At 39.3% G+C, this 23,055-nt stretch overlaps 2 protein-coding genes across 2 annotated transcripts in view; one reads left to right on the top strand and one right to left on the bottom strand.

Moving 5' to 3' along the window:
- The window catches only part of pdzd8 (PDZ domain containing 8), a 58,220-nt gene extending 50,719 nt beyond the window's left edge, over positions 1–7,501 (bottom strand). The window contains exon 1 of the mRNA XM_060879012.1: positions 6,523–7,501. Coding sequence (XP_060734995.1) covers positions 6,523–7,346 — 824 coding nt within the window. The 5' untranslated portion in view covers positions 7,347–7,501. The remainder of the gene's footprint in view (positions 1–6,522) is intronic.
- An 11,160-nt stretch (positions 7,502–18,661) lies between these two features.
- pex13 (peroxisomal biogenesis factor 13) lies at positions 18,662–22,823 on the top strand. Its single transcript, XM_060879701.1, has 4 exons — positions 18,662–18,804; positions 19,569–20,266; positions 20,575–20,697; positions 21,161–22,823. The coding sequence occupies exons 1-4, from the start codon at positions 18,734–18,736 to the stop codon at positions 21,529–21,531; spliced, it is 1,263 nt and encodes a 420-aa protein (XP_060735684.1). The 5' UTR covers positions 18,662–18,733; the 3' UTR covers positions 21,532–22,823.
- The last annotated feature ends 232 nt before the right edge of the window (positions 22,824–23,055 follow it).

Here is a 23,055-nt window from a genome sequence, read left to right as displayed (position 1 = left end):
AACACCAGCTTCATCACAGGCACCGAGGGGTTTGGCTGTGGAAAAGTCCTGCTCTACTACCCTGCTGATGCCCTTCAAAAGCTCACGCAAAGTTAATACCGAGCTGAACAGATGGAGAAAGGAGATCGAATACCAAAACACATCCCCGGGGTGGAGTCCATCCGCGTTCGATACTTCTATAAATGGTGAAGCTGGAAGAATTTACTGGAAGAAATAACTCCGCCTCAACGATACGGAGATGAAAAACGTCCAGCAAAGTCCACAACTGAAGAGTAAGCACTTCTAAACACCTGGAGAAATCGACCACGACTTTTACTATAATATACAACTCCCAAAGATCTAATAAAGATTCAAATAAGTTCCATTATACAATATTATACCGTGATGGTTTCTAAAATGATCGATTATATTTACAGGATGTTCCAAAATTCTCTATCCATAGGGGAAAGTTTTTTCCTGTGGACAACCGTGAAGGAATTGTAATGACACCGGATGTGTGAGCGCGACTCAACCACCAGTGGCATATTACAACATACTGTACAGGTTCCCTAATAAAGCATCGGCAAAATACATTGCTAAATTATTTGATGATACTTTAATTTAATGTCTACGAAAACATTTTAATACTCCGCAGAAAAACAAATTTCATTCTGAAATTCAACATTTTATTATAATGAAAATATCGCGTTCAAAATCTTTATATCAAATATGATACCGTCGATAGAAGTTTGTAACTGTTTTAAAAAAGAAAGAAAGAAAAAATGTTGATCGACGTGTCCGTGATAACCTCAGCAAACTTCCATCGACGTGATCAAAGTTGCCTCCATTTTGTTTCTAATTTTATGAAGGTTCATTTCCAAGCTCGTAAGATTTTCACCCAGCAAACTATACACTAACTTACTGTAGCAACTAAACTTCCATTCAAAACTGTAACGTCGTCATTGGATGTAGAAGAGTTTGGCCACTTTATTAGAAACACCCGGCCGTGTAGATTCATTTGATTGATGTCATTTGATTGTAGACAGCTTGTGTCTTTGTGTCTAAGGGTCTTTTTACACCTGGACACTTCGCGTGTTTTCTCTGATCCGATATCTGATTTGTTAAAACTGTTCCATTTACATTAGGCCACATAAAGGAGTCTTGGCGAATCGGATATCGATCCGATCTTTCTACTCCCGCCCAAAATGCAAATATATTTTACCTCATTTCCGGGGTAATTGAAATGGAACACGCTTTTGTTTATGCGGTTTTCAGAATGCAATCAAAAAGAAGATGTAAAAACTCGTTACGACGGTTAGGCTACAAAAAACAGCATTTACTGTTTGCTGCATTTTCGCTGGCAGCAGCAGCGCATTTTAAGCCCCAACGAGACGCCTGGGTGAAAGATCACTTGCGAGTGACGTACTTCCGTTTGGGAGGAGTATAGCGCTGACGTATGTGGCTTGAACAACCACATTCATTTACACCTGTCCAGTTTCATCTGAAATGAGTCCCAGACCACCTCCTGAAGTGGTTTGAACCATCGGATTTATATCCGTCTCCAAAACGTTTCGGAGGGCATTTAGACCTGGTCTTTTTACCATCGGATAGCTATCGGGTCACAGAAAACGCATGAAGTGACCAGGTGTAAAAAGCCCCCTATACGTCATCATCTAGACCAGGGATCTTCGATCTTACACAGAAAGCTCTGGTGTGGGATCAGGTTTTTCTTCCCTACCAAGCAGAAGCCACACGCTTAGTCTATTGAAAGTCAGGATCAACTGCACCATCTCTTAGTTGGAGAACACTGCACAAAGCTGGTTTAGACTATTATCAGGGTCACTTCCTGGACCAGGAGTTCACACATTCTCGAGACTGCAGAGACTCTGGTATTTAAAAACGCCCAGCTCGCATCCTGTCAGGACGTTTATAACAAGCGGACCTAAAGCAATCGGTCTGCTTTTAATACAAGCGATTACTATAAAAATATTTAATAAGAAGCAAGTAAACAGGCCACAAAGTGTTGATGCTTAACAAGATAAGTACACGTAAGTGCATTTGCCATAATACAAAACGAGTAAAAGGTCTGCCAATTATAGTGAGATAAATATTTAATGGCAGCTGTAGGCAGGTTCCGCTATTAAATTTTCATAACTTAATTGTCACATCGAGACACGGTGTAAGCGGACGTGCTTCAAGGTGAAGTCAGTGATTTTAGCAGAAGTGAGTTAAAGGCTGAGGTTCTGAAAAGCAAAAACCGCCCCTTATTTCAGTTCCACCTCCCGAGGCCACGCCCACAAATTACCTACGAAGCAGGAGGCGGAGCTTTCTGAATGACCAGGATGCATGACTGACAGACGTATAGTCAACTTCTAACCTTGATCCACTTCCATTCAACAAACCTGCAGGCCACAGAGACCAGAGTTTACCTTCTAATCAGATTTATTTTTATTACAACAATACAACGGCTAGCCACCTCACAGATCCAGATTCCCTGGGTCGATTCCTGAGGTAGATTTGTCTACAAGTGGTGTTCGTGTGGGTTTCCTACAGTTTCATGGAGTCAGGTGCATTTATGACTGCCAACTTCCCCTAGGTGTGAATGAGCGTGTGAACCTGTGTGTGTGTGAACCAGAGTGTGAATGACTGCATACACGGTGCCCTGCGAGGACCTGGCATCCCATCCTAAAGTGTATTCCTGCCCTTTTTCCCCCTGGGATACCTTCCAGACCCTGAGCCACCATGTGCTTACTTAAGATTTAATCCCAAACGATCTCAGTGAGGTCCGACACAAACGAACCCCCTGACCTCTGACGCAGAACTTCCTCATACCGGCACTGCTGACTAAACAGACACGAACGTAAACCAGATAATCAGGACAAACAAAAATGGCTAAAATGGAGAACAACAAAACAATCGAAATTCCAGTGTTATCGAGCTCCGAGAAGAGATCATATATCGGCAGCCGCGATAGAGCGCGAGCGCTAGAGAGCGAGTTATCACAAAGGGCAGGCACAAAAATATCCTGGCTGGCAACAAAGAGAAAAACATACAGTGACCGGAAGAGCAGTGAGGCTGGGACAAATGTAGTGTTCTTACATCAGTGTGAACAATTTCTTTAACATTTTACAAGATAAAAAAAATGATGGTACAAATGCCGGTACACACACAACGCGTCCTAGCCTGTGGGAAGACGATTAAGCGCGTCATCCGGGGAAATCTATGCCATTTTCACACGGTTTTCCTCTACAATACGGCTGTCTGCGTGTACGTACTGCATTTTTTAGTCAATGCATGTACAAGCATGTTCATATGCTTACAAATGCATGTGCGTGTGGGTGTTTCAAGGATTTCTAGCCATCGAGATGATGATACTGTCTTCAAACGACGAGTGAAGACCTACCTCTTCCTGAAACGTTTAAATTAGCAATTCGTTCCCTGTTTGTTTTTATGTATTTAAAAATAAATAAATAAATAAAGAGTAAAAAGGTGTGGGGTGGACAGAGTTTTTCGTAGAGTTCGTAAACTTATATTTCATGTTTGTGTGGAATCTAAACCAGTCGTAATTCGCGTCATTGTCATCCCGTGACATTACCGTAACTCTAAACGGATAAAAATTACGATTCTTTAGTAAATAAAAATGAGAAATTTCTGTAATGCAAGAAGAATAACTTAGGGAAATCTTGGGAACGTGCTGTTATACTGTAAGTACGATAATCAACATCGAGCGTTGAAATGAAATAAACCGAGTAAGAAATAATCATACGGACCATTAGAAATACCATGAACTGTAATAACCTCATTTTCACGCAAGGTTGCAATCCGTTCAAAACTCTTCTGACGAGGCGTGAACTCGGGCCTCTGAGAGGGAAGCGAACCCTGAGGCACTGTTCTCTAACGTCCATGCAACACGTGCAGGTTCAACCAGAAAGATCTTCTCAATAGAAACTTTTTAAATCCTCAGCTAAAACTTCTCAGGTGCTTATTAAGACCCAAAGTGACCAGATACTGTATACACAGAGAACAGATTGCAAAGCCACGCTCAGTGAAAACACGTCCGTCAGATTGAAAATCCCTGACACACGTCCGTACAAAGAAAAAAAAAAAAAGCTGAAGTTACGTACTACAGGCAAAGACAGATCTTATATACAGTGTTCACAGTGATGAGCTAAAATATAATCATTTTATGCTAATGCTTTTAGCAGAACAGCCCAAACAACCCAAGGGTGTGAAAGCACACAGTGAAATCTGCATGGAAATCCATGACAAGAAAAAATCGCAACAGACCTCACACTCAGAACCAAAGAAAGGTTCTCGAGGACACAAAATCTTTACAAAACTTTATACGCCTTCACGTAGAACGTATAGACACTAAAACCCTTTAACAGAGGCGTTTGCCTTCACACCTCCGTTCCACGTAGAACCGCTTTAAAAAGACAGAACCTGAAACAACACAAAGAGTCTTGTCATGAATGTTTTGTTTTTCCTAATAAGAAAAGAAAGACGGGCGTGTCGTGACTTTGCAGGTTTGCGCTCCCTGAACCTGTTCTCCTACATATCAGGGTCTTAAAAAATGAAAATAGGGTGCTATGTGGACCTGTTAGCACTCATTTTAGACACAGTACACTCTCACTCACTCATTATTATCACCATTATTATTGTTATTATTCATTCATTCATTTTCTACCGCTTATCCGAACTACCTCGGGTCACGGGGAGCCTGTGCCTATCTCAGGCGTCATCGGGCATCAAGACAGGATACACCCTGGACGGAGTGCCAACCCATCACAGGGCACACACACACACTCTCATTCACTCACACAATCACACACTATGGACAATTTTCCAGAGATGCCAGTCAACCTACCATGCATGTCTTTGGACCGGGGGAGGAAACCGGAGTACCCGGAGGAAACCCCCGAGGCACGGGGAGAACATGCAAACTCCACACACACAAGGCGGAGGTGAATCGAACCCCCAACCCTGGAGGTGTGATGCGAACGTGCTAACCACTAAGCCACCATAGACACAGTACATTCTCCATAAAATATACTCACTCACTTAAAAATATATATATATTTTTTTTTTTTTTTTTTTAATTTTATGTGAGTGATATATATATAAAATTTTAAAAAAGTTCCACCATCATGGTCTCCTTGGCTTGTTCTTTTGTGGAAGGGTGTAAAAGTTCCATCTAGAACCCAACCACTGAAAGCAGAACCCACACTGAAAGCTACATTATTTATAGAAAGGCTCCGTTCGGTTCTTTTTCAAACCGGCTTTCTTTTATTTAAGCGTTTGTGTGTCGTGAAGACGGAGGACTGCCAGGCAGACTTTACAGAGGAACCCCTGGCATGTCTTCCAGGAACTATTTGTGAACCGAGTGTAGAATAATTAACACTATTCAAACACTTTGAGGAAGCTTTTTTTGGTTTGTTTAAATGTACAGCGTCAAGAAAAAAAAAGGAAATAAAAAGATACCAATCTGAACTCTTACTCGTCGGTGGGTCGGAACCATCGTGAAATATATCGCTAGGGTTTTATTCTTTATCTTTACTAAGTTGATTAATTAAGGTAGCTAATTGGAAGTTAAGGACTAAAGATGTATATTTAAAGGCTTAGTTTAAAAGCTGATTATAAAGGAACACAACATGCACTTTTCCAGGTAAGAGATTGGTACCTTATATCTGAGAGTGCTGACTACGAGAGTAAGGACTGGAAAAAACTGAGTCTGGACTGATCTCGAATTCTGCTGAGACGTACAGACGTTAGGATCTGAATTTGGCACCAACAGCATGAACCCATGGAACTAACTGGCCTTTTTTGGCTACAGGGTTGGTGTAATGGTGTAGGGAATGTTTTCTTGGTACATTTTGGACTTTTTAATACCAATCATCGACCCCTTGAACCCCACACACACTATTTGAGTGTCCTATATGGGATGACCGTGTGCATCCCATCAGGGCCACTATCTTCTTACAGCTGCATCCAGCATGATAGTGCAGCAGGTCACAAAGCAAAAGTCTTCTCAAACTAGTTAAATGAATTCACGACGACAAATTTAGAGTCGTTCACCTTCTGACCTTCCCAGTGACGGGACCTGAAGCCGGTAGAACACCTTGAAATGTTTCCAAAATATTGCCCACAGAACTGAGACCTACCCACCCAGTATTCGCATAGCGTTCGTAAAAAAAGTGCTTACAACCGTACAATGAGGAAGTTGCGTTGTGCTTCTCTAATGTAAGTGTTACACCGTAATATCCTTGTACTTCACAGCTTCAACGTCTACGTTTCACTAAGAAAAATACCGACTTAAAGCCGGTTCCGATCTGTTTAAACCCGGTAGTTGATCAAACGTGAGATGTTCCTCTGAGCATTGGTGTTTAGTGCAGAGAAAAGTGTTCAAACTTTGCATTTCCTGTCCTTGTATGGCTTTAGTTTATATCTTTTACCTGGAAATGTGAGCAGTGTGTGTGAGAAGGTGGTGTGTGTGTGTGTGTGTGGTACAGGGGGTGTAGTAATAAAAGCAAGGTGTTAAAGGACCTGATCTTGTAGTTAGGGAGCGTGTGTTTCTTCTTGATGACCCTCTTGAGCTGGTTGACAATGATGGAGGTGAGTTGAGGGAGCGGGCGGCCCTCAAACTGAGACTTGACCTCGAAGTCGACCAGCGGGTCCTCGACGAAGGAGAAGGACCAGTGTGTGAAGGGCAGCCGGCTGAAGCGCAGGCGCAGGCGCCCGGACACACGCCGCATCTTCACGAACAGGTAGGCGGACTTTCCGAACATCAGGTCCACGTCGACAGCCAGGTGGAAGCCGCCTGCGTACTCCAGGTCCACCTCGAAGCTGAGCTCCTCGGGCATGCCGCTGTCGTCCAGCTGCACGGGTCTGACCAGACGCGCCGTCTTAAACACGGGCACGGAGTCTCCGAGCGACACGTCGCGCAGGCTCAGACCCTCCAGCAGGCGGCCCGCAGTCTTGGTCTGCAGCAGCTCCTCGAACTCCACACGGATCTTCTTGGTGACCCAGTGACGGACTACCGGCGTGTCGCGCAGCTCCCGGAAAAGGAACAAGAAGATCGCGTTGAGGAAGCCGCATGTCTCCGGTTCATCCTGTGGATGAGGAAGAAGAGGAGGAGGAGGAGGAGAAGGAGGAGGAGGCCCAGGACACGCACCGTCCGCCGGCTGTCTGGACGCGTCCGGTTGCTGCGGATTTGTAAAGTAATCCTTCAGCACCGGATCCGGTACCGCTTTAACGTACTGCACCGTCCGCGCCACGGGCTCCGGGGACCTCCGGTACAGCAGCGCGAGCTGCAGCAGCAGCGTCACCACCGCCCCGGTAAACGCCGAGATTAACACCAAGTACAGCATCTTCTCTAGGGATCTGATTATCGTGTCCGACGCCTCGTTACATCGACGTCATGTCGCGGCTGTTAAGGCGAATTCAACACAAAGCGAGTTCCACCTGGCCGCTCATAAAGCTGCCATATCATCCGCCTGCCTCTTCCTTTGTGGTCCAATCACAAACCCCCTCTCCGAAGGACACTTAGGGCTCTTAGTAGGCTGCCTTTACAATACTGTACAGTGCACTAGTGTAGGGAGCAGCCGTCAAAATGAGACACAGCCCGGGGCTCATCAGGCTACATCCTATTGGACGGGAGGATAACGCGTCATCACCATGACGTCAGACGCGATTATAGCGTGCGTCTGAAAACGAATCTTACACAACAATAATAATAAAAATAAATAAATAAATAAATAATTTATAAAATAAAAAAGACGAGTCTTACACAAATAATAATAATAAACAAATAAATAAATAAATAAATAAATAAATAAATAAATAAATAAGAAAATAAGAAAACGAATCTTACACAAAATAATAAAAATAAATAAATAAGTAAATAATTTATAAAATAAAAAAACGAGTCTTACACAAAAAAAAAATAAATGAATAAAAAATTTATAAAATAAGAAAACGAGTCTTACACAAAAAATAAATGAATAAAAAATTTATAAAACAAGAAAACGAGTCTTACGCAATAAAAAATTAATAAAAAATAAATAAATAAAAAATGTATAAAATAAGAAAACGAGTCTTACACAAAAATAATGAAAATAAATAAATAAATAAATTATTTTATAAAATAAGACAACGAGTCTTACACAAAAAAATAATAAATAAATAAATAAATAGTTTAGAAAATAAGAAAACGAGTCCTACACATTTACCCAGCTATTTAAAAGTGCAATACTTTGTAATATATATTTTTTTAATTTCTTGTGCAACTAAACTGAATTATATGTAGAACATATAGAAATAATATAAGCTTAAGCTATGCACTTACAACAAGTGCAAGAAGTGGTTGAAAAAACGTATTTGAGAAGCTGACTTCCCATCCGGAATTCTTTTTTGTGTTGGGAGTTTCCTGTCAATCATTTTACTGACACTATACGAATCACCAGAGATTTGTGAAGATTAGTGTAGAAATAATTCAATAATCAAACTAAAGCACTTTCAAAACTGAGTCCAGATCAGCCCAGAATGACACCATATGTATTATACACACTCCTCCTCTCCACAGTATCAAAGAACAAGGGACTAAGGAAGGTTTATTGTCATTCCAAAGCATATATGATATATGAAATGGAATGAAACTAAGTACTGAGGTCCCAATGATAGATGCCAAAAATATACTTAGAAAAAATACTATGAATATATATCTACACACTTGTACTCACAATCACATACACTCACACTCACGCTACAAAAATCTTTTACTGTATATACTGAATGCACGACTTGTGGACTCATTTACCTAAGAGACTATTTAAGTCTAAACAAGAGACTGAGCAAGATATTTTTCTAATATTACCTACAACGTGTTAATTTTTAGCAGTTAAGGGCCCAGGTGATCTTATTAGCACATATAAAAAGTCAGATGAGATACTGCTTTAGCCTTTACTTCTGAACAGGACTGTGATGTACAGTATACTGGGCTTAAATATAGTAATAGCATTACTAGCTAACAATATTAATTATTAAGCCATTACAAGTGTTTTATGTCACTTATTAATAATAACATTAATATTACATTAGATGTATTATTTTGTATTGAAAACCTAACAGACACAAGCTAACTAGCAGAAGGCATTAGTTCATTCACAATGTGCAGAATGTTAGTGATATTGTGTCAGCCATCACTGACAATGAAGCTCTTTTCTTTACATCCATGCTACAACAGCTTCACAAAATGACATGATGCAGAATGACTGATGCTGCCCCAAAACTGGCACAGCTTCAGTTTTATATTTGATAAATAAGTGATAAGTTACCTGTAACATTTAAATATGACCGAAAACCATCGATGGCTTTCTTTATAGATACAAACACACCACTGTTGTCTTAGAACTAAAGACATTTTAATATCCATCCTTAGTTTATCATTGCCATTCATCAGCCAATGCTGTAATCCACTCAGGTATGGTACAAATATAAAGAACTATTCTTTTTTACTTGGATGATCCTGAATTGATATTTTGTTTTGTTTTGATTGTCCATCCTCCCAAACAAAGTTAATTAGTTAATTATATGACAGGAAGGTTTATACGGTAAACCCTGACCCATCTCTGCCAGGTGCCATGTTGCCTCCTATCTATAATGCCTGCTCTAGAGAAGAAATTGATTTGTTGGGTCTGGGTTTTCTTCATTAGAGGACTGTGGTTATGTGTATTATTTTTTATTCCAGAGCCTTAAATAGACTTTACATTATTCATTACACTATTCCTAGAGCAATAAAGTGCATGAGGCTTTACGGAAACCACAAATGTTGACCTTGACTGTACTTCCTATTGCCTCGTCTGTACTGTTCATCAGGACAACTAACAACTAGAGAGCGGCGTGATTTTGGAAAAACTGAATACACAGTAGGGAGGGAGGGAACAATTTCATATTTTATTGCTGTCTTAATCACTCAATTATTGACTCTGCTCTCAGCTTTGTATATTCCATTACACCTCTCTCTCTCTCTCTCTCTCTCTCTCTCTCTCTCTCTCTCTCTCTCTCTCTCTCTCTCTCTCTCTCTCTCTCTCTCTCTCTCTCTCTCTCCCTCTCTCTCTCTCTCTCTCTCTCTCTCCCTCTCTCTTTCCTTTCTTATTTTCTATCTCTCTCTCTTGCGCTCTCTCTCTCTCTCTCTCTCTCTCTCTCTCTCTCTCTCTCTCTCTCTCTCTCTCTTTCTGTCTCTCTCTCTCTCAATCTCTCTCTCTCTCTCTCTCTCTCTCTCTCTCTTTCTGTCTCTCTCTCTCAATCTCTCTCTCTCTCTCTCTCTCTCTCTCTCTCTCTCTCTCTCTCTCTCTCTCTCTCTCTCTTTCTGTCTCTCTCTCTCTCAATCTCTCTCTCTCTCTCTCTCTCTCTCTCTCTCTCTCTCTTTCTGTCTCTCTCTCTCAATCTCTCTCTCTCTCTCTCTCTCTCTCTCTCAATAATCTCTCCCCCTCTCTCTCTCTCCCTCTCTCTTTCCTTTCTTATTTTCTCTCTCTCTCTCTCTCTCTCTCTCTCTCTCTCTCTCTCTCTCTCACTCTCTCTCTCTCTCTGTCTCTCTCTCTCTCTCTCTCTCTCTCTCTCTCTCTCTCTCTCAATAATCTCTCCCTCTCTCTCTCTCTCCCTCTCTCTTTCCTTTCTTATTTTCTCTCTCTCTCTCTCTCTCTCTCTCTCTCTCTCTCTCTCCCTCTCTCTCCCTCTCTCTCTCTCTCTCTCTCTCTCTCTCTCTCTCTCTCTCTCTCTCTCTGTATGCAACACTCATCCCAAATCTTCCAGAACCATCTGTGCAAAGTGCTCCAGCACCCTGGCACTGGGTTTAATGCATTTTGAATTTATTTTGACATACATAAGGAATATAAAAATGTTACACCTATTTTCCCATAAGAGCAAATCCAAAAAATGTTTTATGTCTCTTACATCACAGAAATTGTGAAATTCATTAAGGATGACATGTACGTTTTATCCGGTCACATCTAATGTCGTGGAACGTCCATGGAAAAAAGAGAGCATTAACAGCTATAAATAGTTGTTCCCTCACCACCATCTCACCTCTTTATAATTCTGCTCTCTAGTGATTAATAAAGATAAAAAATACAGTTTGCTGTGTTGCCAAAAAATTACCTTTCCTGAAGCCTTTCCTGTAAAGTACAAATAAAAGAAACAGCTTTGTCACCGACTCACAAAGAGCTGACAATGTAGTTACCTTCCAGAAATGCTAAATAAACATCTTCTTACAGTGAACTTCACCATATGGACAATTATGCCTTTGTTAATAAATAAGCCAAGTGAAATGCCACCCTGGCACACATCCCAGACAGATGAAGATTCCAGGAGACGGCTGTCACATGCAACGAGCGACGAGTACTTGCAAGAGCCGCAGACACTTTAATATTTCTATGAGCCGCTAGACAGCCTCCATGACCAGTTCTCCTTATCATCTTATGGACTTTGGAGGGACGTCCTGTTCTTGGTAATGTCTCTTTTGTGCCATATTCTCTCCAATTTTTGATGCCTGTCTTCCATGGTATATCTGATGCATTGGAAATTCTTTTGTAACCCTCTCCTGAGCAATACCATGAATCAATGAGATCCTTCTGATGTTTTGTAAGCTCTTTGTGGCTCATGGGTCTTGCAATAGGATGCAGCTGAGAAGACAGCAGATGCTGAGATTTAATTAGAGTTATCAATTTATTTTGAGTCATTTCAGTTGAAGGTGTGTACTAATTACTATTTACTCTATTTGCAAAGAAATTGTCCATGCCTATGAGATCGCAGCAAAAAGAGAGAAGAGAACCCTGTTGCTAGTTGCTTGTAGCTTAACATTCATCTTCTACCGCTTATCCCAACTACCTCGGGTCACGGGGAGCCTGTGCCCATCTCAGGTGCCATCGGGCATCAAGGCAGGATACACCCTGGATGGAGTGCCAACCCATCGCAGGGCACACACACACTCTCATTCACTCACGCAATCACACACTACGGACAATTTTCCAGAGATGCCAATCAACCTACCATGCATGTCTTTGGACCGGGGGAGGAAACCGGAGTACCCGGAGGAAACCCCCGAGGCACGGGGAGAACATGCAAACTCCACACACACAAGGCGGAGGCGGGAATCGAACCCCCGACCCTGGAGGTGTGAGGCGAACGTGCTAACCACTAGTAGCTTAACATATTTTGATTATTTTTCATTTAATTGAGTTACATTTAATTTCATTTAAATGCAGCGAAGCAAACTGTCAAGGAGATATTGCCATTATTACCAGAAAAAGGGTGCATGGATCCACACTTTGGAAATCTGTGTACATTTGGGATATTTATTTCAACATACTACAATTTGGGATACACAAATTCTAATTTTGGATACTATTTAGGACAGATCAGCTTGATGACTGGTTGTACATTGTAAAGGTTGTAATTTATACGTTAAAGGTGGAAATGTTCTTATATGATTTATCTTTATTTCATTTTTTTACATCACTAATCCCTCTTCACATCTATTGACATTTAAACACTGATGACTCATTAAAAAGCAGTTTGGTCTGAAATTGGATTAATAAATGTTGGGTTATGGTGACTTTGGTTATTCTGTAAACGGGACACGATTGAGGCAGAGTGTTTCTAGTTTGCTTTAAGAAGGTTGTCCTGGGATTAACTGACAGTAGGTCAAGTGCACTTACTGTACCACGAACACTGGGAATTTGTCGCAACACCGCACCACTGCCTTCTCCTCCTCTCTTATTAAGACTACAGTAAAACAACTCTGAGCCATTGAGGAATGGACTCCACAAGACCTCTGAAGGTGGACTGTAGTATCTGGCACCAAGATGACAGCTGTGGCTCCTTTAAGTCCTGAAAGTGACAAAGTGCCTCGATGGATCGTGCTTGTTTGTTCAGCACATTTCATAGATACATCATTGAATTAAGATTTTGGGAATCTGGATCAATCAAGTCCCAAAAAATTGGTGGCAAGGCCAAGAGTTCAACATGTTAAAGGTTTTGTCATGCCATATACAGTATGTATGTATATAATATCAGTCACTGTTCAAAATACATTATGCTGAATTGAGCAATAAATTTACACAGCATTATATTATAAGGAATTTCCAGCTAAGCCAGAGTGCACACAGGAAGATGTAGGAAGATGGCATGATATACAGTAGGCATTCTCAGACTTCTCACTAAGTGTTATATGATCACATAAAGTGGTTGATACAAAATACACCCAATCAAAAAACACAGTCATTGTGTACTTTTGGGTTGCATCTACACTCATCAGCCTTTTTGTGAAGCAGAGGGAAAAGAAGTAGAGCCCATAACAGGACCTTATACCATAAATGTACCACTTGGAGACTATCACACTATCTTGGGAGGTGGTATCCTAGTGGTCAAGGTGTTGGACTGACAATGAGAAGGTCAAAAGTTCAAATCCCAGGTATACCAAGCTGCCATTTCTGGGTCCCTGAGTAAGGCCCTTAACCTTCAATTACTTAGCTGTATGAAAATGTAAAGTATGAAATGTAAGTCGCTCTGGATAAGAGTGTCTGCCTAAATGCTCATTAGGGATAGATGTTAGAAATAAATAGTAATTTGATTTTAAACATTACAATTGTTATTTTGTTCCAATGCTTCTGTAAAGATGCTTTGAGACGATGTCAATTGTTAAAAATATAATAGAAATAAATCAAATTGGATTGAATAAAGGAGCACTTTGAAAGAACACAAATACTGACTGTTTGCACAACAAAAATTGCTGTGTTGAATTAACCTGAGTGACATGAATTGAATTAGGTGTAGTGTGAACTGCCAGAACTTGTACTGCCCTTCCCTTTACTAAATATCAGGAAAGACCTGTAATCAGCCTTGAACATCATAACCGTCACTGTATACCACATCTAAAAAATAATATATTATTATATAAAATATATTTTAAATGTATAAATGTGGGGGGCACGGTGGCTTAGTGGTTAGCACGTTCGCCTCACACCTCCAGAGTCGGGGTTCGATTCCCGCCTCCAGCTTGTGTGTGTGGAGTTTGCATGTTCTCCCCGTGCCTCGGGGGTTTCCTCCGGGTACTCCGGTTTCCTCCCCCGGTCCAAAGACATGCATGGTAGGTTGATTGGCATCTCTGGAAAAATTGTCCCTAGTGTGTGATTGCGTGAGTGAATGAGAGTGTGTGTGTGTGCCCTGTGATGGGTTGGCACTCCGTCCAGGGAGTATCCTGCCTTGATGCCCAATGACGCCTGAGATAGGCACAGGCTCCCCGTGACCCGAGGTAGTTCGGATAAGCGGTAGAAGATGAATGAATAAATGTATAAATAAACATATATGATGTATAAAAAAACTGAATAAAAAATGCAACTTTTTTATATTGTGTCCAGATCTGAAAATCAATACTTCCTACAAGTGATTACATATATATATACGTATATGTAATCACTTGTAGGAAGTATTGATTTTCAGATCTGGACACAATATAAAAAAGTTGCATTTTTTATTCAGTTTTTTTATATATATATATATTTATATATATAAAATCACTGTATATATATATATATATATATATATATATATATATATATATATATATATATATATATATATATTATATATAATCATCTGTACATATACGTATATATTTTTTAATTTAACATATTTTAGTTAAATACAAATTAGAAAAGCATGTAAAAGTTTCCCATGTTTTCATTTCTAAGTGTAACCGGATGTGCACACCAACAACGCGTCACTGGCACCCAACTACCTGCCATTCAGCACCTTCACCACAGCAGATGTCTGCGCAGAGCTCACAACATCATCAAGGAGTCTTCACAAACCACTCACAAACTGAACATACTGTACACACCAGAACCAGCAGATTCAGAGACAGATTTTTTTCCATCCACGATCACACTACTGAACTCTACACTACACCGCTAGAACACTGTAAAAATACTGTATACAACTTCTGTACATTTACAGCATTTAGCAGACACTCTTATCCAGAGTGACTTACATTGTCTTATTTCAGTTTATACACTTGAGCAATTGAGGGTTAAGGGCCTTGCTCAGGGGCCCTGCAGTGGCAACTTGGTGGACCTGGGATTCAAACCAATGACCATCCAATCAGTAGTCGAACACCTTTACCACTGAGCTACCACATCCCTTCTGTACAATCATACAATCACATATTGTGTATGCTGTACACATGTTTACATATATACCTATATATTACATTCTGTATGCATGTTTACATATATAACTATATATATATTACATGCTGTACATATGTTTACATATATATCTATATATATTACATACTGTACATATGTTTACATATATATCTATATACTGTACATATGTTTACATATATAAGTGAAAGTGACATGACATACAGCTAAGTACGGTGACCCATACTCAGAATTTGTTCTCTGCATTTAACCCATCTAAAGTGCACACACACAGCAGTGAACACACACCGTGAACACACACCCGGAGCAGTGGGCAGCCATTTATGCTGCGGCGCCCAGGAAGCAGTTGGGGGGTTCGTTGACTTGCTCAAGGGCACTTCAGTCGTGACTGGCCCGAGACTCGAACCCACAACCTTAGGGTTAGGAGTCAGACTCTCTAACCATTAGGCCACGACTTCCTTATATATACCTATATATATTACATGCTGTACACATGTTTACATATATACCTATATATATTACATGCTGTACATATACTACATATTTATCTGCACTTGTCTATTTGCACAATTTCTACTCTTTGCACTTCTGGTAGATGCCAAGCTGCATTTCGTTGCTGTTTACCTGTAATATGCAATGACAATAAAGTTCTATCTATCTATCTATCTATCTATCTATCTATCTATCTATCTATCTATCTATCTATCTATCTATCTATCTATCTATCTATCTATGTGCCAATACTTATTTTACAAAACAGCGCCATCTAGTGGTATAAACAAATGTAATGTTCTTGTACGTTATCCAGGGCATTTATGTTAACAGAATACAGTCAGGTGATTTTGATTCTTTCTAAATGACATAATCACGGATTAATTCAGCATAATTTTGCTTTGTTAAATAAATGACGTTTAAAAATGAACACAGAGTAATAAATGAAAACATTATTTTGTGTTTATTTATTACTCTGTGTTTATTTATTATTCTGTGTAAACTCTGTTATTTACTCTATTATTATTCTCATTTATTAGTAATAAATGAACACAGGGTAATAAATGAACACAGACTAATAAATAAACACAGAATAATAAATAAACAGAGTAATAAATGAACACAGAATAATAAATAAACACAGAATAATAAATAAACAGAGTAATAAATAAACACAAAATAATAAATAAACACAGAGTAATAAATAAACACAGAGTAAAAAATGAACACAGAGTAATAAAATAACACAAAATAATAAATAAACACAGAGTAATAAATAAACACAAAATAATAAATAAACACAGAGTAATATATAAACACAGAGTAATAAATAAACACAAAATACTAAATAAACACAGAGTAATATATAAACACAGAGTAATAAATAAACACAAAATAATAAATAAACACAGAGTAATAAATAAACACAGAGTAATATATAAACACAGAGTAATAAATAAACACAAAATAATAAATAAACACAGAGTAATAAATAAACACAGAATAATAAATGAACACAGAGTAATAAATGAACACAGAGTAATAAATAAACAGAGTAAAAAATTATCATATTATTTTGTGCTTATTTATTACTCTGTGTTTATTTTATTACTCTGTGTAAACTGTTATTTACTCTGTTATTATTCTCTGAGTAATAAATAAACACAGAGTAAAAAATAAACACAGAATAATAAATAAACACAAAATAATAAATAAACACAGAGTAATAAATGAACACAGAGTAATAAATGGGGGGGAACGGTGGCTTAGTGGTTAGCACGTTCGCCTCACACCTCCAGGGTTGGGGGTTCGATTCCCGCCTCCGCCTTGTGTGTGTGGAGTTTGCATGTTCTCCCCGTGTCTCGGGGGTTTCCTCCGGGTACTCCGGTTTCCTCCCCCGGTCCAAAGACATGCATGGTAGGTTGATTGGCATCTCTGGAAAATTGTCCGTAGTGTGTGATTGCGTGAGTGAATGAGAGTGTGTGTGTGTGTGCCCTGTGATGGGTTGGCACTCCGTCCAGGGTGTATCCTGCCTTGATGCCCAATGACGCCTGAGATAGGCACAGGCTCCCCGTGACCCGAGGTGGTTCAGCTAAGCGGTAGAAAATGAGTGAGAGAGAGAGTAATAAATGAGCACAGAGTAATAAATAAACACAGAGTAATAAATAAACAGAGTAATAAATGAACACAGTAATAAATAAACACAAAATAATAAATAAAACACAGAGTAATAAATAAACACAGAGAAATAAATGAACACAAAATAACAAATAAACCCAGAGTAATAAATGAACACAGAGTAATAAATAAACACAGTAAAAAATGATCATATTATTTTGTTTATTTATTACTCTGTGTTTATTTTATTACTCTGTTTATTTATTACTCTGGGTTTATTTATTACTCTGTGTTTATTTTATTACTCTGTGTAAACTGTTATTTACTCTGTTATTATTCTCTAAGTAATAAATAAACACAGAGTAAAAAATAAACACAGAATAATAAATAAACACAAAATAATAAATAAACACAGAGTAATAAATAAACACAGAGTAATAAATAAACACAGAATAATAAATAAACACAGAATAATAAATAAACACAGAGTAATAAATGAACACAGAATAATAAATAAACACAGAGTAATAAATAAACACAGAGTAATAAATAAACACAGAGTAATAAAGGAACACAGAATAATAAATAAACACAAAATAATAAATAAACACAGAGTAATAAATGAACACAGAGTAATAAATAAACACAGAATAATAAATGAACACAGAATAATAAATAAACACAGAATAATAAATAAACACAGAGTAATAAATAAACACAGAGTAATAAATGAACACAGAATAATAAATAAACACAGAATAATAAATAAACACAGAGTAATAAATAAACACAGAATAATAAATGAACACAGAATAATAAATAAACACAGAATAATAAATAAACACAGAGTAATAAATAAACACAGAGTAATAAATGAACACAGAATAATAAATAAACACAGAATAATAAATAAACACAGAGTAATAAATAAACACAGAGTAATAAATAAACACAGAATAATAAATAAACACAGAATAATAAATAAACAGAGTAATAAATGAACACAGAGTTATAAATAAACACAGAATAATAAATAAACACAGAATAATAAATGAACACAGAGTAATAAATAAACACAGATAAATAAATATATAACCAGTGCAGCTCAAAGAGCAAAGTCTAAAAGGCATAACCAGTCGATCCGCAATAAAAACACCAATCTACTGTAGCGTTAAAGTTTAAACGTTCCTATAAATCTCACTAAAAATTTTAAGTATTTGAATACTTATTTATATATTACACATTTTTATTATCTAGTAACATTTATAAATCCTGTTGATAATTCAGAGCAGAACTATTACCAATAAATCAAGTCCGGAACCTTTGTCACTTATCGATGTATGTGGAGTCGATTGCTTCTGTCTGGTTGTTAGTGAGGGGGACATATTCGGTGTATTAAAGTTAGCGTTTAGCTCCAAAACAAAATGTCTCATCCGCCACCAAAACCATGGGAAAGGCGAATTCCTGGAGCTGTAGGCGCTCCACTAAACTACCGGTTAGTAAAAATGGATCTAAATTCTGTCTGTGTTTTTTATTTAAAGCTTTAACCATGACTATGAGTGTAACAGGCCGCATCCGGGTTACATTAGTGCACAACACAGGGCGCAAAATACTGCTGTTTACACCATAACAGGTGGATTAGAAGTGTTTATAATGAACACACAGCACTTAATAACGCAACGTTTAGCTAATGTTTAGTTAGGTGGCTAGTAGAGGTGTGTGTGTGTGTGAGAGTGAGTGAGTGAGTGAGTGAGTGTGAAGGAATGAGTGAGTGAGTGAGTGAGAGAATGAATGAGTGAGAGAATGAATGAGTGAGAGAATGAATGAGTGAGTGAATGAATGAGTGAGTGCGTGTGAGAGAGAGAGTGTGTGTGAGTGTGAGTGAGCGTGAGCTGTGTTTGTGTGAGAGTGTGAGTGTGAGAGAGAGAGAGTGTGAGTGTTTGTGTGTGAGAGAGAGTGTTTGTGTGTTTGTGTGTGTGTGTGTGTGTGAGTGTGAGAGATAGAGAGAGAGGAGAGTGTGTGTGTGTGTGTGTGTGTGAGTGAGTGAGTGTGTGTGTGTGTGTGTGTGTGTGAGTGAGTGAGTGAGTGTGTGAGATGGCGAACAGAAGAGAGACAGAAAGAGATGTGGTGTGAGATGGTGAACAGGGGAGACACAGAAAGAGAGATGTGGAGAGATTTGCATGTAGATCATTTTCATATTGTTTCAGTTTATTTTTTGAATGAAACGGCATAAACATCTGACACCTCATAATTCCTCAGTTCCACAGATTTTGTGACTGGAAATGGCATAACATCATCAGGTCCTTCTACCTTGACACGTGTGGCACCTCCGATCCCACCACGCGCAATCCAGCAGACCTACCGTCCATCCTACAGCTCTTTCCCATCATCCTACAGCCCCTTTAACAGCTCTCCGTATGGAGGCTACAGCCCTTACAGCCCGTACAGCTATGGCAATGTGGGATACAGCCGCTTCCTCCCGGAGGAGGTGCCTCCGAGTCGCTTCGTGCAGCAGGCGGAGGAGAGCAGCCGAGGCGCCTTCCAGTCGGTCGAGAGCATCGTGCACGCGTTCTCTTCCGTCAGCATGATGATGGACGCCACCTTTTCAGCCGTCTACAACAGCTTCCGCGCCGTGCTCGATGTGGCCAACCACTTCTCTCGCCTGCGCATCCACTTCACCAAAGTGCTGTCTGCCTTTGCACTCGTTCGGACACTGCGTTTCCTGTACCGACGGCTACAGAGGATCCTAGGAATAAGGTCAGACGTTGAGGTCGAGGACCTTTGGGAAGACAGTGCAGCAAGCGCCGTAGTTTCAGGAGGTCGGGGAGCCGGTGTTGGTGATTCCAGCGACAGAACAGTCAAGTCCTGGCCTATATTTCTGTTTTTCGCAGTGGTTTTTGGTGGACCATACCTGATCTGGAAACTTCTGAGATCTGAGGAAAGCACAGAGGAGCGTGGTGGGGCTTCATTTTTACATAACACCCATTTCTCTCTCTCTCTCTCTCTCTCTCTCTCTCTCTCTCTCTCTCTCTCTCTTTCTTTTTCTCTCTTCTTCTCTTAAAAATAATTTTTCTTGCAATATGTGAACAAAAAGTATTATTCTATTGATAATTTATAGAAGGGACAAAAATGTACTGTTTAGCAAATGGCTTAAAAAATCTCATTGCCCTGGTGATCTTAAGCACATTAAAGAGAATGGGTTTAAAATCTATCAGATTCTTAGCCCAGCGGTTCAAATTTGCGTGTGTGTGTTTGTTTGTTTAAGGCACTGACTGGGCAAGCGGTGAAGACGACCATGTGGTTGCCAGAGCTGAGTACGACTTCACTGCTGCTTCTGAGGAGGAGATCTCTCTGCAGGCTGGAGATATGCTGAACCTGGCTCCAAAGGGTAACAAACACTCCTTCATAAGTTAGACGCTGTTCTGCTTAATGGCATAATGGCAGTATTTGATATTTCTGCTTCATTTACATCTCAAGTGCAATGCGGCAAAAAAAAAACACTTCCACATTTTAACCTTTAGAACGAGTGCATTGATATAATCCTGTGATTTGCCTCGAAGCCAGAACTACTTTCAGAGCCACGATTATAAACAAATAGACTAATCAACCTTCTGACTAATTCAACCAGGATTGAGAGTTTATGATTTATGCAACTTTAAAAAGCTAAAGATGTTTCTATACTTAGAACATGCTGGTGGAGTAAAATTGGTTCCTTAAAGTTCCCACCCTTTAATACAGACTTTAATGGATACTAATAGTGCACTAGTTGTATACTTATGCACTTACGAGTGTGTACCCCATAAGTCTTATTTAACGCTTATAACCCTGGATCTCACGTTGTGCACGTCCAGAGCAACAGCCGAGGGTGCGTGGGTGGCTGCTGGCCAGCGTGGATGGTCAGACAACAGGCCTTGTTCCTGCCAACTACGTCAAGATCCTGGGGAAGAGGAGGGGCAAGAGGCAAGCCGAGCTGGAAAGGTTGGCACAGCTCCAGCAGGGGCAGCAGGTTCTGCAGTCAGCACCGGGTCAGGTTACAGTGTCCATGCCCGCCTCTGCCTATGCCTCGGCCTCTGCCTCTGCCTCAGCCGGTCAGTCGAACCACGAGGAGCTGCTGGAGTGTGTGTACAGGCAAACTCCAGCATCTGACACAGAGCCAACTGTTACAATGAACAATGGCAGCACAAACACTGTTTTAGAAAATTCTGAGAAACTTGATTTGTGAGCGTGTGTGTGTGTGTGTGGTGATGGCTAGTATGTAACTGTTCTCCAAGGTTGATACGAAGTGAGGTCCAGACTCACCATGACTATGTATCAACTTGGAGCTCTTTTGATAGTCTTTTTTCTTTCCCTTTTTTCCTCCCTGTCCTTGACATTTAAAAAATTTGCTTCAACTTTACTAAACATTTGGATGGAAGCTGAACAAACTATTAATCAGAGGTTACTGTGGTGAACTGCCAGGCCTCTGCTGAGCGCTTATGATCATCCTGATTGGATGCTAAATTCAACATGTTTACTTTATTATATCCTATTTATGTCATGGTATGTAGATTAAATGAAAATCTTATAAGAAATTAAAGGAAGAAACTATTGAACAAAAGACAACAGTCGTAGAGATTATTTTAAGAAGGCTCATGTCATTTTTAAAGTCTCCGCTGCCTGTGAAGCAAATTACATTTGTCCCAAACCACTGAAACTGTTTAAAATGTTATGGGAAACGGGCAGCTCTGCCTGGGGGAGGAGCTAATTTCTGGACCAGAAAAAAAATCTAGGCTGTAATAAAAGGCCATCTATGTTGAATAGCATTATATTAGGTTTACAGTTTTATAGTCTATCTGTGGAATATTGAATTGCTGTAGATCTTAAAATACTAAAGAAAGAAAATAAATAAATAAACAAACATACTGCACCATTAATAAAGATGTAATTAAGACCGAAAGCAGAATCTGTTCCTGATTTTAGCTTTAAACAGCCGTACGTTGGATAAACAGTTTTTTCCCTACAATACACTTTTTACTGTCAGTTCTCTTGTATATGTTTTTCTTCAAATGGTTAAACAGTTCAAGGTTCTTAGTCAGAATTTTTTTTCTTCTCGGGATTGATCACCGGAAATAAACGGTTTTGATAAAGAGATAATTGATAGATAAGATATAGGCTTATGGAATGGCGTATAATTTATTGCACCTTGTGTACTCTTGAGAGTTATGATGCTAGAATCAGTGAATTTTCTGTTTATTTCTTGACATTTTAATTAACAGGTTTAAGTGAAACAGTTGTTAGGAATATTGAAAGATGCAATTATAGGGATCATCTGTTAAAATGAATGTTTCGGTTGCTCGCAGTAACGTTACACGGCTTCACGTTTCGCACAGAGATACACAGACGTGAAGCCTTCAGCATCCTGTAAGCTTTTCTTCATCATGCGTGTTTTTGTGTGTTCTGTCACTGAGTAATCATTAGCATACATGCAATTGTGTACATAGACACAGTATTTTCATTAAACTATTTTCAGACTAATATCTGTTGTCATGTTGTGATTTCATTCTGGCACTGCTAATAAATTAAAACAGGACTTTTTTGGATATATATAAAGTCTGTGATTAAACTAAAGTTCTGTAAAGCAGAAAATATTTCTAATGAACGTTAATCGACGCTACGGCAAATTAGTTTGACAATTGGTTGGTGAACGATCCAAACTTTCCGAATGATCCGATCCGAATTTTCTACTTAAAACGGGCTTGATTTTGGA

The sequence above is a fragment of the Tachysurus vachellii genome, chromosome 10 (genome assembly GCF_030014155.1).
Source record: "Tachysurus vachellii isolate PV-2020 chromosome 10, HZAU_Pvac_v1, whole genome shotgun sequence".
NCBI classification, from domain to species: Eukaryota; Metazoa; Chordata; class Actinopteri; order Siluriformes; family Bagridae; genus Tachysurus; species Tachysurus vachellii.
Note: the sequence above shows the minus strand (reverse complement) of the source record. Positions and strands in the feature narration are given on the sequence as shown.

Coding starts and splice junctions, on each gene's coding strand:
- pex13 (XM_060879701.1), top strand. CDS start 18,734: ATGTCTCATCCGCCACCAAAACCATGGGAAAGGCGAATTCCTGGAGCT. Junction 18,805..19,568: donor GGCGCTCCACTAAACTACCG/GTTAGTAAAAAT, acceptor ATAATTCCTCAG/TTCCACAGATTTTGTGACTG. Junction 20,698..21,160: donor GCTGAACCTGGCTCCAAAGG/GTAACAAACACT, acceptor GTGCACGTCCAG/AGCAACAGCCGAGGGTGCGT.